This window comes from Dinoponera quadriceps, unplaced genomic scaffold, assembly GCF_001313825.1.
Source record: "Dinoponera quadriceps isolate SergipeBrazil2010 unplaced genomic scaffold, ASM131382v1 scaffold1395, whole genome shotgun sequence".
Classification (NCBI taxonomy): Eukaryota; Metazoa; Arthropoda; class Insecta; order Hymenoptera; family Formicidae; genus Dinoponera; species Dinoponera quadriceps.
The window spans coordinates 693,028-715,001 of NW_014556488.1; the positions used below are offsets into that span (position 1 = coordinate 693,028).

General features: G+C 51.8%; 2 protein-coding genes and 1 long non-coding RNA gene across 7 annotated transcripts in view; 1 reads left to right on the forward strand and 2 right to left on the reverse strand.

Annotated features, from left to right (window-relative positions):
• The window catches only part of LOC106747717 (TOX high mobility group box family member 3-like), an 83,836-nt gene extending 80,180 nt beyond the window's left edge, over window positions 1–3,656 (reverse strand). Inside the window, exons 1-2 of one of the 3 annotated variants that reach the window (XM_014625528.1) lie at window positions 2,945–3,653; window positions 2,780–2,877 (exon numbers count right to left, since the gene is read on the reverse strand). In XM_014625528.1, the coding sequence (XP_014481014.1) occupies window positions 2,780–2,877; window positions 2,945–2,987 (141 nt within the window). In that variant the 5' untranslated portion in view covers window positions 2,988–3,653. Of the gene's footprint in view, window positions 1–2,779; window positions 2,878–2,944 lie in introns of all 3 variants that reach the window. The other 2 variants (XM_014625529.1, XM_014625535.1) reach the window with 2 other exon arrangements.
• An 865-nt stretch (window positions 3,657–4,521) lies between these two features.
• On the forward strand, window positions 4,522–8,830 carry LOC106747594. The gene is made up of 3 exons (XR_001374667.1): window positions 4,522–4,629; window positions 4,734–4,938; window positions 8,403–8,830. It is a non-coding gene; the product is annotated as an uncharacterized LOC106747594 (long non-coding RNA).
• An 11,306-nt stretch (window positions 8,831–20,136) lies between these two features.
• The window catches only part of LOC106747802 (FAD synthase-like), a 6,058-nt gene continuing 4,220 nt past the window's right edge, over window positions 20,137–21,974 (reverse strand). For 2 of the 3 annotated variants that reach the window (XM_014625717.1, XM_014625718.1), the window contains one exon: window positions 20,137–20,289. The gene's annotated coding sequence lies outside the window, so the exon portion shown is untranslated. Of the gene's footprint in view, window positions 20,290–21,643; window positions 21,965–21,974 lie in introns of those variants that run through there. The other variant, XR_001374685.1, reaches the window with a different exon arrangement.

Sequence of the window (21,974 nt, forward strand, 5' to 3'; positions counted from 1 at the left end):
GCGGGAGGAAGAGGTGGAGGAGCGGCAAGGGGATGGCGACGGCGGGGGGGGGGGGGAAGGGGGGGGGCGAGGGGGNNGGGGGGGGGGGGAGAAGGGGGAGGTCGAGGGGGAACGAAAAAGGAGGCAAGGAGAGAAAGGGGCGAGCGGGTGGCGGGTTGTTACTGCTGGCAGGGCGCGGGAGAGGAAAGGCTCGCGCGGAGAGAGGTGGAGGAAGAGTATATAAACCTGTAGAAATGCATTAGGTACCTACCTACGGGCGATATTACCCAGGGAAAAATTCTGCTTCTCAAAGGGTCGCCCCGAGTGCTTTTCAAAGTAGATTTTCGGAACGAGCTTGTCCGATCTATCTTGAGAGGAGGACGCGTCGGAAGAGGAAAATTGCGGTAACTCGATGGACACGATGGCCTATCGATTTAATCGCCGACGCGAGAGTGTAAGATTTCGCGTTATTTATATGTGAAAGAAACGCTCCTTTCTCTCTCTCTCTCTTTCTTAACTAAAACGTAAGGACGAGCACAATGAGACCGAGTCGTGTTACGAAAAGGCGCTTTTGAAATCCCTAATTAATAAACATACGCATCTGGCGCGTACGCGCAGTAGCAATAGTGGTGGTTACACGACCGAGTGTTTTTTCACTGTCTTTATCCTCGGGCTGCGATGTCGCGATCGACGGCGTTAAGAGCACGCGAATAATTATTCGATTAGGCAGCTGTGCGCGGAACGTGAAACGTTCGCATTAATATTCGCCGTATTAACGCTTTGTATAGCGACGAGGGGGAGATTCGACGATGGATACGCACGATCGGAAACATTGATCGCGATGCCAGACACGACGGTATTCTATGGAAGAGATTTAATTTAGACGAACGTTTCAAATCAGATTGAACCGGGGAATATGGGCGTTGTATGGTAGTGGTGGTAATGCCGATGGCGATGGTGGTAGTGGTGGTGGTGGTGGTGCTAGTGGCGGCGGCGGCAGCGGCGGTGCTGCGCGGGTGTAGCGATAGAAGCGAGAAAGAGATAGAGGCTGAGAAAGAGAGAGAGGGGAGAGAGGGTGTGAGAGACAGAGGGAGAGACGAGGTAAGGGGAAAGAAGGGGTGAGGGCTCGTCGTGACGCGCGGGGATGAATGAGGGCAGAAACACGGATCGGGAATGCCGTCGACCGTCGAATACCAAGGAATCACTGGGAATTAACAATTTTTCAATCGACACTCGTACTACCGCGTCTGTTATTAATTATAACGGGCGCACACGTGCACGACGGAGCGCATCGCGCAACATTTGTCCGACTTTGCGATTCGCGCGAAGAATCGTCGCTTACCGTCGGGGAACGCGATGAAATGAAGCCCGATTTGACATTCGCGGCGGACCTCTCGCCGGCTTCCCATCGGAGAATTCGCGCGTTTCCCTCTTCGATTTCCTTCCGGTTCCGCGATTCTCTTCGCCGTTCCGCCGTCGTCGCTCGCGCGACGAATAGCGATCGCCGTTCAACGACGAATCGGCGATCTCGGCGACTGCGGTCGGCGCACCGTGTTTTCGACGCGGTTGCAGCGGCGATTATTCCTCCGCGATAATGAAAGCGTTTTAATCGATTGCATCAGTTTTCATCGCCGATTTTATTATTTATCCGCCTCAACACGGAGGGGGCAAGACGCGACGCGCAGCTCTCGCTGGGAGCGCTCTTAATCGCGAGCGATAAAACCCTTACGGTTTCTCACCGGTTACACCGCCGGTGATTAATGACCGGCGGTTTCGCATTTACTCTTACGGTAAATAATCTAATTATAACTACGCGACTGTGCGCACGTCTGCGCGGGGCCGGCCATTTTTCGCATTGACCCGGCGGATAAACGGCGTTAGATCATCGCCGCGCTGCGGATGACATCATCCGCAGCTGCTCCGAAGCTGCGGAGCGTAAAACGCGAGCAAAAGTGCAAACGCAAAACGACCTGCACCGCCGCACGAGCGACCGAGTCGTGTTACACAGCTCGTCTTCCGAAGTCGATGTCGGAGGTTAAGGGAGGTGAACGAGAGAGAAGAAACGCCTCGGAAGACTCGCTGAATGCATAAATATTATCGGCTCACGTGAGAACGATGCCCCCCGCACGCGATGCTCGCCTTTCCGTCGCGAGAACGCGTCGCATTCCGCATAGAAAGAGAGAGAAAGAGAGAGGGAATACATTTATAAATAGAGAAATTACACGCGCGCGATAACACATTACGTGTCACGTTAGACGTTTTAGAACGACGTATTCTTCTATTCAAATTCAAATGAACAAACGCCGAGAGAGAGAGAGAGAGAGAGAGAGAGTAAGTGTCGGTCGTCCGTAACGCGCGAATCGGAGCACCGCTCGATAATGACGAGATTTTGTAATCGTTTTACGAGCTGGGCGGGATACGCTGCTCTCTCGTGCCGCGCGCGCGACATCGTTTTTCTCGCACATCTCCCACACACACACACACACAGCATACTCTCCGTCGCGATCTCTTTCTTTCTTTCTTTCTTTCTCTCTCTCTCTCTCTCTCTCGCGAAGTCTCTGACTCTCTCGCGAGCTCTTGGATTCGCTCGAATCATCGACGTACGATTCGTGTACCGATTGGGTGTAAATTTGAAAAATCGGCCGTTTCCCAACCGCCTCCAACGTACTTGAACGTATGTGTTGCGAGAAAGGAGGGGGCCGAATTCGGGGGGGAGGGGAGGGATCGCGGAAACGCGACGGCCAACAGCCGCGAAAGCGCGACTCACGCTCGCCAAGAGAGATGCCTGAGAGAGACTCACCTTATAGGAGTACTGGTCGAACATCCTGCAGGCTTCGAGATCGCTACTGAGAACGGAATAACCGGCGTCCATACTGACCCGACGCTTCTTCTCGCCGCCTGGAACGAGCCCTTGTGAATGAAAAGCCGTCTATCACGCACAAACACACAGCTTGACAACTAGTACCGAACAAACTGATCGCGATCGCACCGACGATACCGTCGCTCATCGTACGAGCCGTGAGGTACCGACGCGACGTCGTCGTATCCAGCCTCGCCGTGTTACACACTCCGATCGTACCGCTCTAGGCAGCCTCTCGTGTACTCCTCCAATCGCGAGGCGCGTAACGCGCGCGCGGCGCGTGGCGCGACAACCCGACGACTCGCGGCACTATATTCTATTCTGCCGATCTCGATCGCGACAGCTCGATTATCGATACGCGATCGCCGGGCGTGTTGCTATCGCCCTGTTGTGATACGCGAGTGACACCAACGGCCGACGGCAAGACCGCCTCGCGCCAATTTCGCGCGGAATGTTGCCGATCCTGCGTGAAAATGACGGCGGCATCGATCGGGTTCGATCGGGAACGACAACGCTTAGCCCTCTCACTAGCCGATCAGTCGCGCGATCGCCGCGCGTTCCACGACGCTGTATGTGAGTGTATATGCTGATGTATATCTGTGTGCGTGTGTGTACGTACGTACGTAAGCGCGGCCAAAAATGAATGTGGCACGTGAACGAACGACAAACGATCGTCACTGGTCGAGGTCGGCAGGTGCCACGCGAGACGTCGAGCGCGACTCTCGCGGTTTGTACGAGGGAGGGCGACCGACCGCCAGCGACCGCGCGCGCCGGCGGTAGCGGCAACGACGGTGGCGGCTGTACGTCGGCTGTATGTGCGACGGATCTCTCTCTCTCTCTCTCTCTTTCTCTCTCTTTCTCTACGTTCTCTGGTAGCGGGGGCCGGGGAACTCTCTCTCTCTCTCTCTCTTTCCTCTTCGCTGCTCCGCTGCGCGAGCGCGAGCACGATTTTAAGGTTAGGCCGTGCACCCACTTCGGAGCGCACGGATTACGGATACGTGTTGTAAACGGAGGGTGAAGTCTAGGTTAGGTTAGGTCGCGCGCGACATCGCGCGCTACGCGTGCTACCGCGATAGTGCCGTGGGTGCAGCGCGAGGTGGACCACCACCCCACCATGAAACTCTCGGCGCTACTACCTGTCCTGTCCGACGCCACTCTCTCTCACTCTCTCTCCCCCTCTCTATCTCGCTCGCTCGATCCCTGTCTCTCTGTCTGTCTCTCTCTTTCTCTCTCTCTCGGCCGTTCGATGCACCGACATCCGTTCGTCTCGCTCTCACGATTGTCCGTTTCTCCCGCTTACGCGGATTCGCGGAGCGAGCCGACTTCTTCCCTCCTTCTCGGTGCGCGACTCTGACGGGAACACGTACGGCCCGCGTCGCTCCGCGAAAACCCTAGAGTCATGGATGCCACCTTTGTACTCTTTACAGCTTTACTGCTTTCCCAAGCGTGTACCGAGCGAGCGAGCGTGCGCGAGCGTGCGCGACAGATGTTATCCGGCGGACGAAGAATTCAAACTTTTGTCTCTCCCCGCGAGTCTGGCTCGCTTTGGTCGAGAGGTTTCAAAATTGGTCAGCCATATTTTTAACGACGCGCGCGCGCGCGCGCACGCGAAGACCGAGTCGGTGCCGACTCTCGTGTGTTTTGTAAAAAGCAGATAATGTTTAATTCTTTCTCGAAGGAGGTATCGCGTGTATTTAATTTCGCCAGACAGCTCAAATAGCAGCGTCGTCGCGGAACTCGTCAGCGAGCGCAAATAAGCGTTAAAATGAAATACGACGGTATGCCCAAAGGTATAATATAGGTTACGTCACGCGTTACGGGTTACACAATATAGGTTATATAACACAATGTAATTTGCGTTATTTTTACACCGGATGATCTTATCTCGTTCCAGATGACGAAGTGGTCGGGGGGATATAACGGGGGACGAGAATCGTGAGTTTTACGCCCGCCGTCCTCCAGCCCCTGCCGCGCGCTGCTCGACCACCTAGCAGCGGGGGGTAATGAGAATGGGATGGACGCGGAAGCCAGGAGAAGCTGCGGGAGAACGGCCGTGTTCCGGTAGTACGTGAAGCAGCGCGCGCGTGCGGCGTTATGAGGTTTGCGACATCTTAACATGTTAAATGCCGCCGTGAACTATCATTGGCCCACATTGGGCTTTCCGCTCGAATCGCATAGCGCGTATATTTTACATTACACCTCTTGCTCTTCGTACACGGGGGAAAAAATGCTGTCGATGAGGCAATCAAATTTCCAACAGTAACGTAATTGGAGTAAATCTCCTATCCAATGGCAAATATTAAAACTACCACGTTATGTATTGTTTCAATAATTGAAGTATTAGTTTCAATAATATCACTATTGAATCGATAAGATTTACTCCAATTACGCGCGCTATTGGAAATTCTGTTGATTCAACAGTATTTTTTTTTCGATGTATATATATAATAATGATGTTTTTAGATTTATAAGTATTATAAGACACATGTTATATAATAAGTGTGGCGATATCGTGGATCATCGGTGGTCCACACGGCGTGAATGAAAAGTCACATCAGCGAAATTGACGCGAGGTCCTCAATATGTTAAATATAATCGGCCTTTAATCGACGTCTCCATTTGTGACGTTGGAGCGCAAAATTCAGCTAGGATCGTTCGGCGTAATTATGCATTTTTCGTTATTTTCATCTGGTCTCACGTCGACTCTATGTGTCGGAGTTGCTCTTATTCGCGCGATCACGCGATCGGTTGACGGATGTATATGCGCGTACACGCCACGAGTAATCTCTCACGCTCCGCTTTTACTCGCTCGGTCCCTCATTTGCGGAAATTGAGCGTCGAAAGCGCGGTATCGTCGTTCATCGTTCGCGCGAGGCGGCTTAACACACCAGTCGAGGTTGAAGAATCGCGTGGTACTCGGCAGTACCGAGGTTCCCGACACTTGGAAGTCGCGTCTCTCCTTCTCCCGCGGCTAGGGGAGTGTATACGTATCGCGGTTAGGTCGCGATCGTCGTGCGCCGTGACAAGGAGGAAGAGGCGCGACGCGTTATATCACGAAGTAGATCCGATCCGTTGACGTATACACACACGGTGTAGGGTCAGTGACGGGCAGTCACGTGGTTCGCACGTGGGTTTCATTCATGAAACGTGCTCGTAGGTCGTAGCCGCAGCAACGCCGGTAGCAGCGGTGGCTGGTGTTGCCGCTGTGGTAGTAACAAACGCCGCCGTGGTAGTGCTGACGCGCGTATAGCATCAATCGGGGATACGATAGTGGTCGTGGTATTAGTAGTAGTAGTAACGGCGGTAGGTAACAGGCAGGCAGACAGGCAGGCAGGCAAGGAAGGTTAGCCCGAACTGGCTGGCTGGTTGGTTGGCAAGTGGAGGCAGAGCGGATGCCGTAGAGTGGAGTTTGTAGTGGCGCGGTGTGTTGGTTTACGCGCTGGATTTTCGCCCCGAGCGAGCCATCCAGCCAGCCAGCCATGCGGAGGGAACGGGGGAAAACGAGGAAGAGAGGAATCACGCGACCGTGGGGTCAGAGCGTGATATCTCTCTTTCTCCTCTCCGACTTTCGGAGCTTCCTCCTCGTGGGGTCTCTCCCTTATGCCACGTATCCGTTACCCGCCGTCTCGAAAGATTACAACCTTAAGACCGTCCTTATCCCTTGTCCTTTCGCCCTTTCTCTCTTTCTCTCTCGCGCGCGCGCGTCTCTCTTTCACTTTCATCCACTCCCTCCCGCGGGAATCCCCGTCGCTCGTTCGCTCGCGCGAGCACCCGACGAGCACGACAAGAGCGCGCGGACCGTTCCAGCCGGCCGGTAGACCGGTCTTGCCGGTGGTCGTGCTCCAATTTCTCGACCTTGTTATTCGCGAATCTTACGTGTCCCATGAACGTAATCGAATACCGGAGCGCTAATCCACTAACATCGTTAACAATGAAAGCGGCATCGATCGAAGCGTCGATGAGGAACGGTAGGGATTGGACCGTGAATCTGGTCTGCGCGACTATCGATTCGTCTCGCGTGCTGCGGGATCGAACAGCGACGAATGCCGAGCGGCGTGCGCGTTTTCTATTAATACACGCTTCCAGAAAGCCGGCTATATCGACGTGTGTATACACGCGTATACTTTTTTTTTACATAATTATCGATTATCGATTCCGACATTACCGTCGACGACGATTACGAGAGAGCGTTAACGACTCGGCGGTTGCGACGTGTGCTTTTGCCGCGAGCATATCACGCCGGTCTCTGAAAAGTCTCTCGCCGAGTATAATAGTTCTTCCGCCGACGTGACCGGAATCCTTCCCATCGCGCTCGCGATTTTAATTTTCTCGACGAGGACGCGCCTCCGTTCGATCGAACGGGGCGCGGCGAGGAATCTTCGAAAAAGCCGACGTGGCGGCGGTCCTGTACAAGGCGCGGGCGATATGCATACGTCCTTAAAAACGGCATACGTACGTTGAGACTTCCGAGTCTCGTTGAACGCGCGCATATCCCGCGGGAATCAATATCCGCGCGTCTCCCAGTCTCCCCTACACTCTCCCCTGTCTTCCCCCGGCCTCATCTCCCGCTCTCCCTCTTTCCTCCGGCACACGGATCTGCCCCCTCACCTATATACCTCGCGGTGCTGCACCTTCTTCGGCCGTGCACCGTGCCACCCCCGCCGCGCGGAGCGGATCGGAGCGGTGCGGCGCGGCCGTCCGCCTCTGATGAATGTGATTTAGAGAAGGGAGAGAGCGGAATACGGCCGCCCGCTTCCTCCTTTGGTACCTCCAGCCTTTCTACCCAACCACCCATCCACCCTCGTCCTCCTCTTCCGCCCGCTCCTCCTCCTCTTCGTTCTCCTCGCCCTCTTCCAACCCCTCGCGCCCAGACCTCGATCCCTCCTGCCCCACTACCACCTTCTCCTCTATCAACTTCCACCACGTCAACCTACCTACCCCTCCTTCGTTTCCCCGGCAGCTACATCTCACCCAAGTCGACACACAACTACAAAACATTCAATTTGAACGTAAAGTTAAAACGAAATGGATTTTCCAGCGCGCGGGTACAGTCGCCGGCAAAAGCTCGCGAGCTCGCTCGTACTTCTTCCGCGGATGGCTGCATGCGATGGGTTTCGCTGTATCAAATCGCCGTGCAGAGAGACGTGGATGATGAACCGGGGATTCCTATTGTCGCGACGTTTTGTATATTCCGACGAAACGTGTCCTCGTGTACTTCGTTTGGTGTTTCCCGAGTGTCTCGGGATAATCGATATCCGGGTAATGAAAACCGAAACCTCTCGTTTGCGACTATAGTCGTAGTATTACTTGCTTTTCTCCTCCTTTTTTTTTGTTTCCCTCCGGCGCTCTTGACAATTCCTTCCTCTACTCCCCTATTTACCTCTCTTTGTGTCATAAATTACAACGCTAATCGTGCTCCTTCTCTTTTCTAATTATCTTATCGTCGTGTCTTAGTTTACCATAGCGAGACACGACGGTGTACCTGTTACGACGTGAATTGCAATTTAATAAGCTTCCTCATCGAAATGTTCTAAGGTGATCGATTCTTAATACTTCCCTCTAGGAAGGTGGTGACAAAAAGGGTTGCTCGCGCGCACGCGAAGCATTAGCCGACTCGAGACATTATTCATCGGCTATCGCCGTCGCCAAAATTATGCTCTTTATTACGAGATGAAATTACAAAATATCGATCGGATTGTACAACCCGAGATGGATCTACTCCGGAGAGAAAGGAAAAAAGTATGACTAAACGTCGATCGAAATTGCATAATCGCGGACGTACGAATAACGAAGCGCAAAGTTTCCTCTAATAACAAAAGTAACTCAGAGACTCGAAGCAAAATAAAAGCGGATTCGTGGAAGGATCTGCACTCTAGTGAATCACAAGTGAGATATGAATTATGCATTCGACTAACGCAGGTCCCCTTCTTGCTTTTCGACTTACCCGAGGAATCGAGCGAGTTCAAAAAGACCAATAGAAAAATACGAAACACGAAGACAAAGAATATATATATATATGTATATATATACATATATACATATACATACACGTATATATGTATATTTCTCTTCTTCCCTCGATGTGATCTCTTCCTTCATCAAATTCATCGAAGACAGCGGTCTCTCTGTGCCGGCGGAACGTGGAAAGAAAATTGCGCATATTAGAGTGTAGTTTTTCCACTCTCGCCTCTCTAATTGCTCGCGCTTCCTCCCCCCACCGTGCGTGAAAGAGGAAGAGAAGGGAGGAAAAAGCATTCCGCGGAGGGGAATTTATGCATGTCGAGTCAACATTTCAAAGATGCTTTTCGCGTCTCACTTCGAACTTTTCCTCCTCTTTTCCATCGTGCGCGCGATCGATGCGCAAGTTGACCGACGATGTGGACAACGGAAGCATAACCGGTATATGCCTGATCAGCAACAAGGTGTCCGGAAAATCGTGGGGGTAGGATCTCGAGACAGTTTGACCCTCCTTCCTGTGGGGGAGACTTTTCGCCGAGAATCGCCGAGAGGCGGGTGAATCAACCCCGTCCGTTTCGCCAGGACCGACCATGGTCACCCTCAACTTCACCCTCGGTTCTCGCCCCCGTTACCCAACCGCGTTCTCGCTTTTCCTCGTTCGCTCTTCCGCTTCTCTTTCTTGCACGCCCGAGTTACCCGGCGGAAAACTGGCTTCGCTCCACTGTCCTTACGTAGCCGGTCTGGTTGATGTGGGTCGGTGCCTGAAGAATCAGGGTCAAGTTCACGGTCGTGCTAAAGAGCACGTTGCAACTAATACGTCACCTCGTCCCTTCGTGGAACTCGTCACGCTCCGCGTTGCTCCCTCGCGTGCTCGTGGAGATATTCGACAGTGTCGACGACGACAACGACGAACTCTGTCATCCCTGAGGAGTGTTTATTATTATCGGACGTTGTCGCGCCACTGTGTAAAGGAACAACGGATGGCGCGCGAGCGAGATGGTCAATGAACGCTACGCTCTCTCTTTCTCTCGTCAAACGAAGCGTCTCGTCCAATTAACCGTTTTTAATCTCACAAAAGAGATTTTTGCATCGTTGCAGATACTTAACGCCTGCGCTGGCGCTCGACAAAGTGATTTTCAGTTGAACGCTCGATCGTGAAACATTTATAAAATGCGGTCACGGAGTAGAAAGAGAGAGAGAGAGAGAGAGAGAGAGAGAGAAAAAGAAAGAAAGAAAGAAAGAAAAAGGCCTCGTTTCTGTTTAGTCGCCCCGATACGCCTTCCATTTCCCGTCGTCGTCATCGTCGTCGTCGTCTTCGAGAGATCTCTCGAGCCACGTCTATCCGAAGGTAATTGTCGCGCCGTAAACATTTCCGCTGTCTCTTCCTTCCCGTTCAATTTGTCGCACTTAGTATCGACGTGTCGTTTTCTTTTCCTTTTTTTTTTTACCTTCGAAATGAAGTGAAAGTTCGAAAAATGGGTCGATGACTTATCGCTTCAAAGGACGAAGCATTTTTTGTCCGTATGTTGCCTTGAAACATGGCAAAAAGTGGTAGATTCGAATGACATGCACTTCGATTGAAATGACTGTAACGTTTCTTTTACATTAATAAGTATATTTTCGAAAAAAAAAAAGCGCGAGAATTTGCGAGGAACCTTAAGGGATTAAGGATGATCGAATGAAATAATATAATGTTACATCTCAATATTCTCCATTGATCCTTCAAGTTTGGCGGAATTTACGGGGTTAATGTAGAACCAAAATGTCGACTCGGGTCGGGAGATATGCAACTACCGAGACGGCAAGGGACCGTTGTGGTGGCGGTGCGTAACGCTTACGCGACCTTAAGCATCAAGCAGCGCCGAAGTCGCGCTTGTCAATGCGCTATTAATATTTAGATGCTGCGCGACTTGTTATCACAGGCACCGTAGGGGGAATCGTAAAACACGGGACGGGTGGATTCTTTCTATTTTACGAGCTTTCGCCTCGCGAGATATTAGCACCCTCGTCCCCCGCCAACCACTTAACAGCTCCTTGCGCTGGCGAAACCGTCGTGATACTCGTCGTCGCGCGGAGAACGCGAAGGAAAGGAGAAAACACGAGGGTGCTGCGCGCGCGAGCGTCTACTCTCACGGGCCTCGACTGTTACGAGTTTGAAAATATCGGTTAAAATCGTTAGTCGCTCGTAGAAGCGAGCATTTACTCTCGCCGGCCGCGGCGAAAAAGTCCCGGCCGAGGCGAGGAATTATCGTTTTACGATCGCTTTGGCGCATTACCAAATGACACATAATGACACGGTAATGAGCGTCGATTTACTTGCAAAAACGATCGCCGCGTTAACTCATGCGCCACGCCGAGGATGAGAGAGAGAGAGAGAGAGAGAGAGAGAGGAGAGTAAAGAGGAGCGATCGATACGCCACGCGTTTAGATACGAGGAATTTCCCTTCGCCCACTTTGTCCGTCCGACGTTTTTATAACACGCTTCCGCAGTGAGAGAGCCCTCCTCCTCCTCGTCATCCTCCTTTTGTTTCACCTCGCTGACGCATTCTTCCGTTTTACGGAAGACGAGATCGCCCGGTGAGATCTCTCTCCTCCTCTACCTTCTCCTCCACAGAGGTGATTCTCTCCCGTGTGTCGAAAGTGAGATTAACCGGTCGTTATCGCGTCGTGTTATCTTCCGCGAGGAGTGTATCTGTGCGATTTGTGCCGTGTTACGTGAGCGTGTGCGGCTTTTTGTCACATTGAATCGAGTGTAACAACTTTAACAGTGTTCAACTGGCGAAAAATTCTGTCAGCCGGATCTCGAAATTGTCACTCGAAGTTTCTCTCTCTTTCTCTACCTCGTCGCGCGATTTATTCATAGCACGTTGCGGCTAGATGCGGCCAGATCTATTCAGTCTCTTTCGGCTTCGCTTGGCTAAGCATAAAAGCTTAACGATCGCTTTACCCCCGCGTCTGCATCTACAACATCGGTTTACAGACTGACCGCCGAATATCGTTTTTATCTCTCACACGGATTATACGCCGTGTTGCGCGGAATCCCGTTCTTTTGAACGGCCGCGTTCTCTCGCGATTTAATTAATAGCGAAATTGTGTCCCTTCGTAAGCGGTGATAATAATAGTCATATTAGTAATAATAATAATAATAATAATAATAATAATAATATCCGCGAATAGCGCGTGCCATATTGATGCTTTTTTCATTTTCCTTCTTTCCGCTTTTTATCGCCTCCGCGTTCTTTTTTTCTCCCTCCGCCGTGGTCGCCGGAAAACTGATCGATACGTTGCCCAACGTTCGTATTATTATCCGTCAACTTTTTTTTTTCCATTCTAAGTCACGGTCGGTTCTTTGACGAATTAATGTGTACCATCGTCGTTGTCGTCGTCATTGGTGTCGTCGGTTGTCTGCAAAATTTATGACCGTCCCTTTTTCCATGATTTATAAGTCGAAATTACACTTGTAAATACCGATAAAACAATCAGATATCGAGACGGCCGCATAACTTGATTTACGAGTCCACTTCTGATTCGAATTCCTCATCACTATGTGGCCACTCGATGGCATCTTTGTTCGTAAACGATTGCTAAGCAAGCACAAAGCATCGATTCAAATCGGAGACAACCGATCGATACGGCTGTGTGTGTGTGTGTGTGTGTGTGTCGTGACTATCCCGAAAGAAATGTCCACTCGCCTTTATTATGATAAATAACAAATAAACCGTAAGAACACGGAATAAGGAAGAGGACGTAGATACGTAGATAGTCCGTCGGCTAGAGTCGTACGCTTTCGTGGAAAATTCAATAGAGACAAAACGAAAACGTATCGCCGGCGAAGGGAGACGCCGCTGGAGGATGTGTACACATATTTCATATGTAACGTAAATCTCCGGCGAGCTAACACACCATGAGAGATAACGAGAATCAATAAACGAGATGCAAATATCGCTGAAAATGCGGAATAGGTGAAATAAAACCTTAACTCGCGAAAATAACCTTCGCAGGTGATTTTCTACAGCCCTCCGCAGTAAGAACTATATATATGTACACGTACACGTTCGCGTTACGTGGGCGCGCGCGCATACACACATACACGGAACGCTCGCAGGATACGTGTAACGTATACCGAAATTATGGGAAAAGGAACAAAATTTCGCAAGCCACGGTTGACGTGGCGTGGTATATGAGCTCGGATATGCGGAGGAAGGGGAGAGGAATCTGCGGTAAGGCGCGAGAAGGAGAGGATAGGGATAAGGAGAAAAAAAGAAGGACCAGTCGGAGGTCCTGCTCACCACCTGACGGTCTCGTGCCGCAACTCGATCAGCTTTCCGAAGATTCGGTTGCCCGTGTATTTTGGCTATCATATCTTAGACTCACTTCGAAAACGTTTTTTTTACGTAGTACCCTTGACGCCGCACCGCTGCGGATTTGTGGATGCTCGCAAACGGATGGAGGAGAGAGAGAGAGGGAGAGAGAAAGATAGCAAAAATAAGATATAGCAGCGAACGAACAAACGAAGCACGAATCTATATCTAACGATAGAATCAGCCGCGTCTTTTTATACACACGAGGACCTTCCCTGCATATTTTAAGCGGACACCCGATACTCGCGATCTTGTTTGCATTTATTATATACTTCCTTTCATTATCGATCGGCGGACAGGGAGAAAGAGAGAGAGAGAGAGATAGAGAGAGAGAGAGAGAGAGAGAGAGAGGGAAAGGAGGGAACAGAGAAACGGAGAGACAGAGCTACACGGGGCAGACGGAGCTACACGAGAAATAGAATAAATTGTGCCATTGGATAAAATGAAACTTCGGAGGAGGAAGATGAGAAAGAAGACGGGCAAGGGGATGCGCGGGATAAGCGCGGGGGCGAAAGAGAGCGGGATGGAAACGCCGAGCGTGATACGTAGTTTGCGAACTTTCCGGATTCAGGAGTATGCCTTTCAATACACGAAGTTCGTGCAAATAGAAGCTTCGCGGGAGAGATGTATAATATCGCGAATAAGTGAAGAAGATTTCGTAAGTCAATAGCGACCATGCGTCGAGCTCACCGCGTTCGATATTACGTCCATTTAAATCGCGCAATTACTATTTCCCCTTCACTTCTATTTACCGTACCACACCGCTCGCCGCGCTATTAGTCAATGTTCAATGCGCTGTTCGACTAAACGCGCGTTAATTTCGAAGGGTAGGTTGCGAGGATGGGCGAAGGGAAGGAGAGAGAGCGCAACATCGGAAAATTGCCGATACAAATGACGACAGCGGATTACGCGCTCTCTCGAAGCTATCGATGACAACGATCGTCTTCTATCTCGATCACTCTCTCTCTCTCTCTCTCTCTTTCTTTCTCTTTCTCTCTTATCTCGTACGCTCACCTATACGGACGACGATGACGACGACGAGACGTTCCGCCACTCTGGCCTTCCTATATCGCGAAAACGCTATTGCGCCAGCGTATCTTTACAGTCGGAAGAAGCTCTGACCCACTTCCTTTTATGGCGCCATTCCATAAAAGTTTCCTATAAATTGCATTTAGCAACGTCGACCGCCGTCGCTAGCAAAGTCGTTCCCATCTCGTAACGGACTGCGTTCTCTTCGATGATACATGATACGCCATACGTCATATGTCGCGCGCGCGCGCGCGATATCGGCCGGTGGTGGCAGCGATATGTGATACGCGATACGCAATGGGACGATAGAGGATAGGCGGGGGATAGGTACGAAAAGTAGACAATAATGAAGGAAATATGGCCGGCAAATCGTAAATAACTGTCCCGACGTCGGCCGATGACGGCGACGACGATCGCTCGGCGATACGCTCGGGAAAACGCGACTCCCTCCCCGGCGATTCTTCGCAGCTCGCCAGAATAGCGTGTGCGAATTCGCATAGAAAACGTACAATGTGGCCCTCCCTGCGGGGTGCGAGTTTAGCTCTCTGAGCGCGTAGTTTCGAACGCGCGTAGACTCTCGGAGGCAGATCTAGCCGAAGCCCGAGCGCTGCGCGCCGAGTGCTGTATCACTCGAGCCACTCGTTTCAGATACGCGCATTTCAAACTTTTAATTTCTTCAGTTTTACGGCGCGTTTTATGAGCCAGCGAGCAGAGAGTAATGCATCCCACCGCCGTCGCTGGTGGTAGAGAAGGTTGCGGAATCGCGGAAGGGATATGGGAGGCAGAATGGAAGACGTAAACCGGACCACTTGAAAAAAGCAAAAAAATAAAAGGGAGGGAGGGAAAAAAAAGAGGAGGAATCCGTATATCACGCGCGCCGCCGTATATCGTCGCTGTAACAAAGAATCTCTCGTGATTATTGGAAAGCTATGTGAGGGACGTTCGAATGGGCGTAAAGAGTACTTTCGATTCCGCTCCTCGCGCGAGAATTCGTATTGCCTTTGTATTCGCGAGAACCATCTTAAACGTGAAACCCGCGGATTACAATCGACTTTGGATCGCTCTCTCTCTTTCTCTCTCTCCCCCTCTGTCTCTCCCTTCGTGTGTTTCAATTTTTCTCTTTGTACCGTCTCCTTTCCTTTCTTTTTTCAACGTTGAATGGAAAAATGTCCGAGTTGACGCCGACACGTTAGCGATCGCGTGTGTGTGCCGTTTACAAACTATAATTCCCACTCGCGCTCCTCACTGGAATTCTAGATCGCGTCTTTTGCCGATTCCAATTAGAAGAAACCGCGCTAAAAAGGCGATTGTCGGCCGAAAACCGCACCGCGGAACCGCACAGCTTGAAACGTCCTTCGATCATAAATCAAACCGGTCTCGAGCGAATCGCGAGCGTCCCTCTCTCTCTTTCTTTATCTCGCGGAACGAGCGAAATGACGTGGCACCATGATGCCGCGTAAATGGAAAGAAGGGAGAGAAAGGGGGAGAGAGAGAGAGAGAGACCGACGAATCGACGTCTCACGGTTAACAAATTATACATCGTGATGGATGACAACAATTCCGTTCGGCGGTTATTACCGACATAATGAACCCACACAATGATTCTATACGCTGTAAATTATATTAATGACCGCTTAATTAATAGCCATACTGCTGAATTACCGCGTCTACGCGATGACGTCACGTGACGGGCGCATTTCCCCCCCCTCTCTCTCTTTTTCTGTTTCGCATCGTGTACACACATGTGCGATTGCGCAACGAATTATCGCCAAGTTGATAATCCGATCGCAGTTCCCTAGATCGTTGTCTCCGTCGTGATCGCGCTCGGTCCCCACTCGGTTTTCGTACCCCTCTCTTCTTCTCGTTATTGCCTTACCGACCCGCCGCCGTAACGCGACGTTGTTCTTTCCCCCTCCTCCCCCCCTTTCTTTTCCTCGTTATTTTTACGCACACGCGAATCCCCGATTAAATTCGATCCTGAAATTACCTGTCACCATAAATCGCGATACTCCCGGTGCGCACCGTCATTACACGATACGTAACGACATATTATCGTCGTTACTATTAAAATCATAATCACACGAATCATTCACGTTACATCGTTCGGTGGCCAGGGGGTAAAAGGAGGCGGGCGGGAAGAGCATTATTAGCGCGTCGCTGCGATACTAATCAGCCGGACAGTCGGCCGAAGGTGCAACACGCCGATGCATTAACAACGGGAAGAGGCGGCCCGTTAATGAAAGACACAAATAATCGAGATCCGCCGAGAGTTCCAAGTGCAGTTTTCGCTCCTTGTAACCGTGGAACATCGGGTCGATCGTGCGAGTCAATCCCCGAGTCCGGAGAATCCGCGAAGCCAGTGACGGCCTGGTCTCGCTCCACGTATGTACGTACGTACGTACGTACCTAGGTGTACTTACGCCGTGTCACGGATAATCTGTCGGACGTTACTTCGGAAGAGAATACAGCCGGTGAACGGATCTATGGGAAACGGAGGGATTAATAATCGTAAAAGTCTGTGTCCTCTAAGAGCCATAAAGCTGCAGGCAATATTCTTCCGTCGTATACCCATCGCGCTCTCCCACTATTCCTCGCCTCACCTCACCTCACCCACAACCACCTCCGGCTCACCCTCTTTTCCACCTCCGGCACCCCCTCGCCGTAACTACCTACCTCGTCTCCATCTTGCCCGCTCTCCTCTTCGTATCAGATATATATATACATATCTCTCTCTCTCTCTCTCTCTCTCTCTGTCTTTCCCTCTTTCTCTCTTTACGTCTGTCTCCGCCCTTCTACATACTTGGCGCTCTTCCCCCTCGTCCACTTTAGCCCGTTCCTCTCTCTCTCTCTCTCTCTCTCTGTTTCATTCGTTCGCTCGCTCGCGCTTGTTTTCTAGTTCTCTTTCTTCCTTTCTGTTGTTCCCTTTCCGCTTGCTACCCTTTCCAACCGCGCCGCAGTTCTTCGTCGCGTCGAGGACCTTCCTCTCATAACGCTTACCCCTTTTCACAATTCCATCCCACCCCCACCCGACGACGACGCGCGATTCTCTTTGAGGGTATTCTTCTTTACCGCTTTCCCTCCATTTCTTCCGGGACAACCGCCACTCTTCTCCTCCTTCTCCTCCGCGGATCACTGCTATCCGCGGCACGCGGATGTCGGCCAAAGAAACGGGCGAAACTAATTAATCGGACAAGTCGAACGCTCCGAAAACAGCCGATATAACGGTCGGTGTATTAACGTGGCGTATAATTATCCCGAGTCAATCGGGAGCTTCTCATGCACATAGGCCTATACGGTAAGTATCGTTGAATTAGGATCGAAGGGAGCCCACCGCTTAAAGAGCATTTAATGGCCGAAAATCCGGTTCTATTGTGCCGTCGCCTTTTCCTCCGATTCCCTTGTATTGCGTACGCGTACAATGCAAGTGCAACGTAGCATGGTTGTATCGTCGCTGGCCCCGGTCCAGAAGGACTGGAAAAATCTAGGTCGTTCCAAAGATTCAACGACGTTGCTCTCTCATAGCCGGTAAGTCTATTCGACCGACTGCCTCTTTCTATCCTCGACTGACTCTGAACTTCGCGTATATTCCCAGCCTCTCCCTTTCCCTCTCTTCCAATCCGCCGTGAGATCGTTAATAACGTCTATAAATGAAGAATCTCTTTTCCGCATTATGCTGCGAGGGGCACGAATAGAATAAGACTCCGAAAAGAACGGACGGAGTAAGAGTAACAAATCGGGAAGGGCGAGTAATCCGGAGCGACGAGAGATTAAGACGTAACATCGCCGCTTCTTCCCTCCTTATTACTCGCTAAGCATTTGTCTCTACACCGAAAGAGGAGGGTGAGCACACGTTCGGTCATCACTCGAGCGATAAAGAGAACGAGTGACTGAGCGAACGAGAGCGAGAAAGAATGGAAGAGAGAGAGAGAGAGAGAGCAGGTGCTCAAAAAAGTAATCACCACGGCTGGTTGTTGCAATTTCAAGACGTCCCGTTGTTTCCGTACCCTTCCGAGCGCCACTCCATCTACCCACCGTCCTACTCATCCCACTTTAGCACCCCATGGGGGTAGCTACCCGGGGGAATCAATAACCGACGAGGGAGCGCACGGAGCGAGGGTAGTGGCGGGGCAGAGGATCGCAGGTTTGGGGTTGGGGGTGGCACGCGGAGCGGTGGAGCTTGGCTCCGCCTCCGGCACGCGACCAGCACGCGACCGTCGTCGTCGCCACCGTCGTACCTCACCTCACCTCGTCTCGCCACGTCTCGCCGCGCCTCACCTCACCGCCGCGGCCACCACCCCTGACCCGGATCCTTTGCTCCCCTCGATGGTTTCTCTCTCTCTCTCTCTCTCTCTCGCTCGCTCGTCCGACGACGTTGTCTTCCTTCCGCCCCCGGACAGTCCCGGATGGACGACGTCCTTACTATCCGCTCTCCTGGACAGCGAAGCCACTTTTCATTGTCGTCGTACTTTTTCGACGGTCGGATCGCAGATTTAGACGCAAATTTCGGCCGACGAGCGTCGCGACGACGTGGCAGCGAGCCGGGCGTTCTCGGCGCGCCGTAGCGTGCCGCACCGTCGATATGAGATAAAGCTCCCCCGCGGGGAGCCATCGACGAGGGGAACAACTCAATTTTAACATCTGGACTATGCGAGACCTTAATTACGTATTCCTCCGCCTCTCTGCAAATATACTACTTTGCAAATACAACTCTGCAAATACACACGTCGCTCTATATAGTACAAAATAATGACGGAATCGGTAGATTCCCCCTTGCTCTCAGGTGGAACGTGGATCATCGACGTTCGGATCGGCAAAAGTCGGATTCGCCGGAAAGATACGCGACTCTTACCTTCGTTTAAACAACAACGAGTCGCGGCAGGATGAGACCGAGAAATCATCGAGCGTCGCGCGCGCGAGCGGAGGTGGCATCGGATCGGATGCTCGATTACGCGGAGACGAGCAATAACGCGTGTTTAAGCGAAGAAGGAAGGAAAGCGGGTGGATAGGAAGAGATAGGTGGGCGGAAGGGGCGAGAGAGTGGCAGGAAGGAATCGATAACAGCGTGGCACGCGGCGGCAGCCAACCCTTCGACTTGACTAAACCGCGGCTCGGACCACCGACGCAACTGCTCGAATCCTCGCTCATTCGGTCTTTCCGTTTCAACGGGCGCTCGCGAGTCTCGCTCGCGTGTCTCGTCAGCGTTCCTCGCGACGCGACGGATGGTCCCTTGGTCCTCTCGAGGGCAATCGCGATTAAAGGCACGCTCGGCCGCGACTCTCGCTCTATCTCGAGGCTCGATCGCGATGCGATCGTTACGCAGAACGAATTCCGTAATCGACCGGCGCCGTTAGCCACCCGTCGTAATTCCGCAATGAGAAAAGAGAGGACGGATATTGTGTAACGTTACGCACCGACTGTTCCGCGCTTTACGTAAAGCTCAACACGTTCGCGCGCCGCTGGGGTTTATTTGGAGAGGTCTCTCTCTCTCTCCCCGTAGACCGCCTCGCATTTCGTTTTTCTCTTTTTACGTAATTATGTAAAATAGACTTGCTTTCCAGTAACCTGCGCCACCGTTACATAAAATCGTTTCATCGCGGGCAGATATTATCTTAGGATCATTTTGAGGTAATATTTAACCGATAAAAGACGACTTTGAATAGGTTTCACTTGACGAGCATCGTCTCTGTCTAACGTCAGTCATAGTCTCTGTTTAACGTCCAGGAGAAAAGCAAAGATAAAATACGATGCCCGCGATCGTTAAGTGAAGCCTGTCCTTTGCGTAACGTGTATGTTCCTGGAAAGCATCTTTAGTTTGATGCGGATACAGGGGGAAAATTTTTGCTATTTTACATACACACACACGCGTGACACTGGTGTCTCATGAGAGATCGTTGCGTCGCACGCGTTAAGGATGCAGGTTGAGCCGCGCGAATGAACGCTTCTCGGGTCTCCGGACTGATCTTGTACATTTATTCCAACGTCGAAGCGTGACATTAACATCGCCAATTCTCTACACTTAGATATTAATTTATAAGTATCACGACGTCGTGCGCGGGAGGCAGCGGAGCTCCGGAGTCAATCAATCCGCAACTTGGTCGCGATCTGAAAACAAAGTATCGTTACTGCGATATCGATCGCTCGCGGGCGTCCCGAGAGCGCTGCCTGCACACATACACACACACCCCCATACGTAAGTCACTCGTAAATTATACAACGCATCGTACGGCGTCTGTTTTAGCATGAATCTTTCAGGAGCGCAATCGCGTATGTAATTGGTCGGACATGTGTGCGTAGAACCTATGTAGAACAAAGTCGATGACGACGACAAGATTTTACAGTGACACGCGTTCCAAGAGAAAGACTCGTAATATCCTTTCCCCGTCCTTCGTCTCGCGATCTGTCATCGTGTGCGCCGCATTTTTCATTCGACGCGTACGTATCCGCGCGCGCGGAGACACATGACCAGCGCGAAACTTTTGATAGATAGCCGATACACGTATCGCGAAATTTCTGAAATGTAAAGTTCCCAAGTACGTACGTACGAGCTATCGCGTTCCCTTCCGTCCTCCTGCCGCGGTCTCGCGTCGGCGAGCGTATTATTCGCCGGATCAGTCGGTGATCAGGGACGTTCCGCGCGGGAAATCCCCGCGCCCTCCGGAATACCGGGACGTAAATAGCGCCGAGATATTTGGCACTCGACGCGTGCGGCACACGTGCCCCCCTTTCCTTCTTTCGGCCGCCTGCATTATCTCGGAGATGCACCGTCTACGAGAGAGCTACGGCGAAACTTCTCCGATGCGAGCACGAGCGAGCGAGCGGGGCGGGGGGCGGTGGGAATAATTAGCGAAGTTTGTGAATTGCCGAGATAGCAGAGAGATTACTATTGGATTAGACGCAGACTTTTGCCGGCCTAGGTGAAAAGCTCGCTCGCTCGCTCGCGTATAACAAGCGAAGAGTATCGCAACGCGCGAGGAGACTTGCGCCGTCATCGTCGTCGGCTCCGACGGGGATAAAACCACCGGGCGGTTTCGCGGTTTTCGCGGTGGCGAAAGTAGCCGAGGAACCGTAGTTTATCTCGACCCGCGGCCTCAAGAGAGGCAGATGCGGAAGGGTAGGGGGGAGCGAGGCGAAAACATCGAGAATGACGAATTGATGCGAGAAGCGAAATTACTTCCGCATCTTCTTCGGCGGCCAGGGAAGGACGACGCCGCCGCTGTCTCGTTCCATCGCTCAAAACTGCTCGAAACATCAATTCGACGGCTACGTATATACGTCTGTAACCTATGCCCGCAGGATTGTCCCTCTCTACCTCTCGTGGGTGCACCCTTCTGTCCGCCCACCGCGGGCGAGGGCGACGAGGATCCGCGAGGAAACGCGGAAGAGGGGAGAGCTAGTCGAGAGTAAGTGAGTGGTTGGGTGGTTGCCTGAGTGATGGCGGCGGCGGGGGGAGGGGGGGCAGCAGGGGGGCGGAGGTGGAGGAGAGGGCCGTTGGACCGGAAAGAAAAATACAGTCGCAAATCAAACAGAAAACACATTTTCGCTCTTTTTATACCTCTTTCGCGTAAATATTTGTTCTGGAAATATACGTTCGTTTCGTTTCGTTCCATCTCCAGTACACCACGGTCTTTCTGTTCTCTCGCAAAACGCACGGCGGGGCTCGCGCGTGCACGTATGCACGAGCACGCACCCACGCATGAACGTCACGCTCCCATCCCGTGTCGCGAAACCCGAGGGCGATCCCGATCGAGAAATTAGCAATTTCGCGACTTAAGTAAATTTCGCCGACT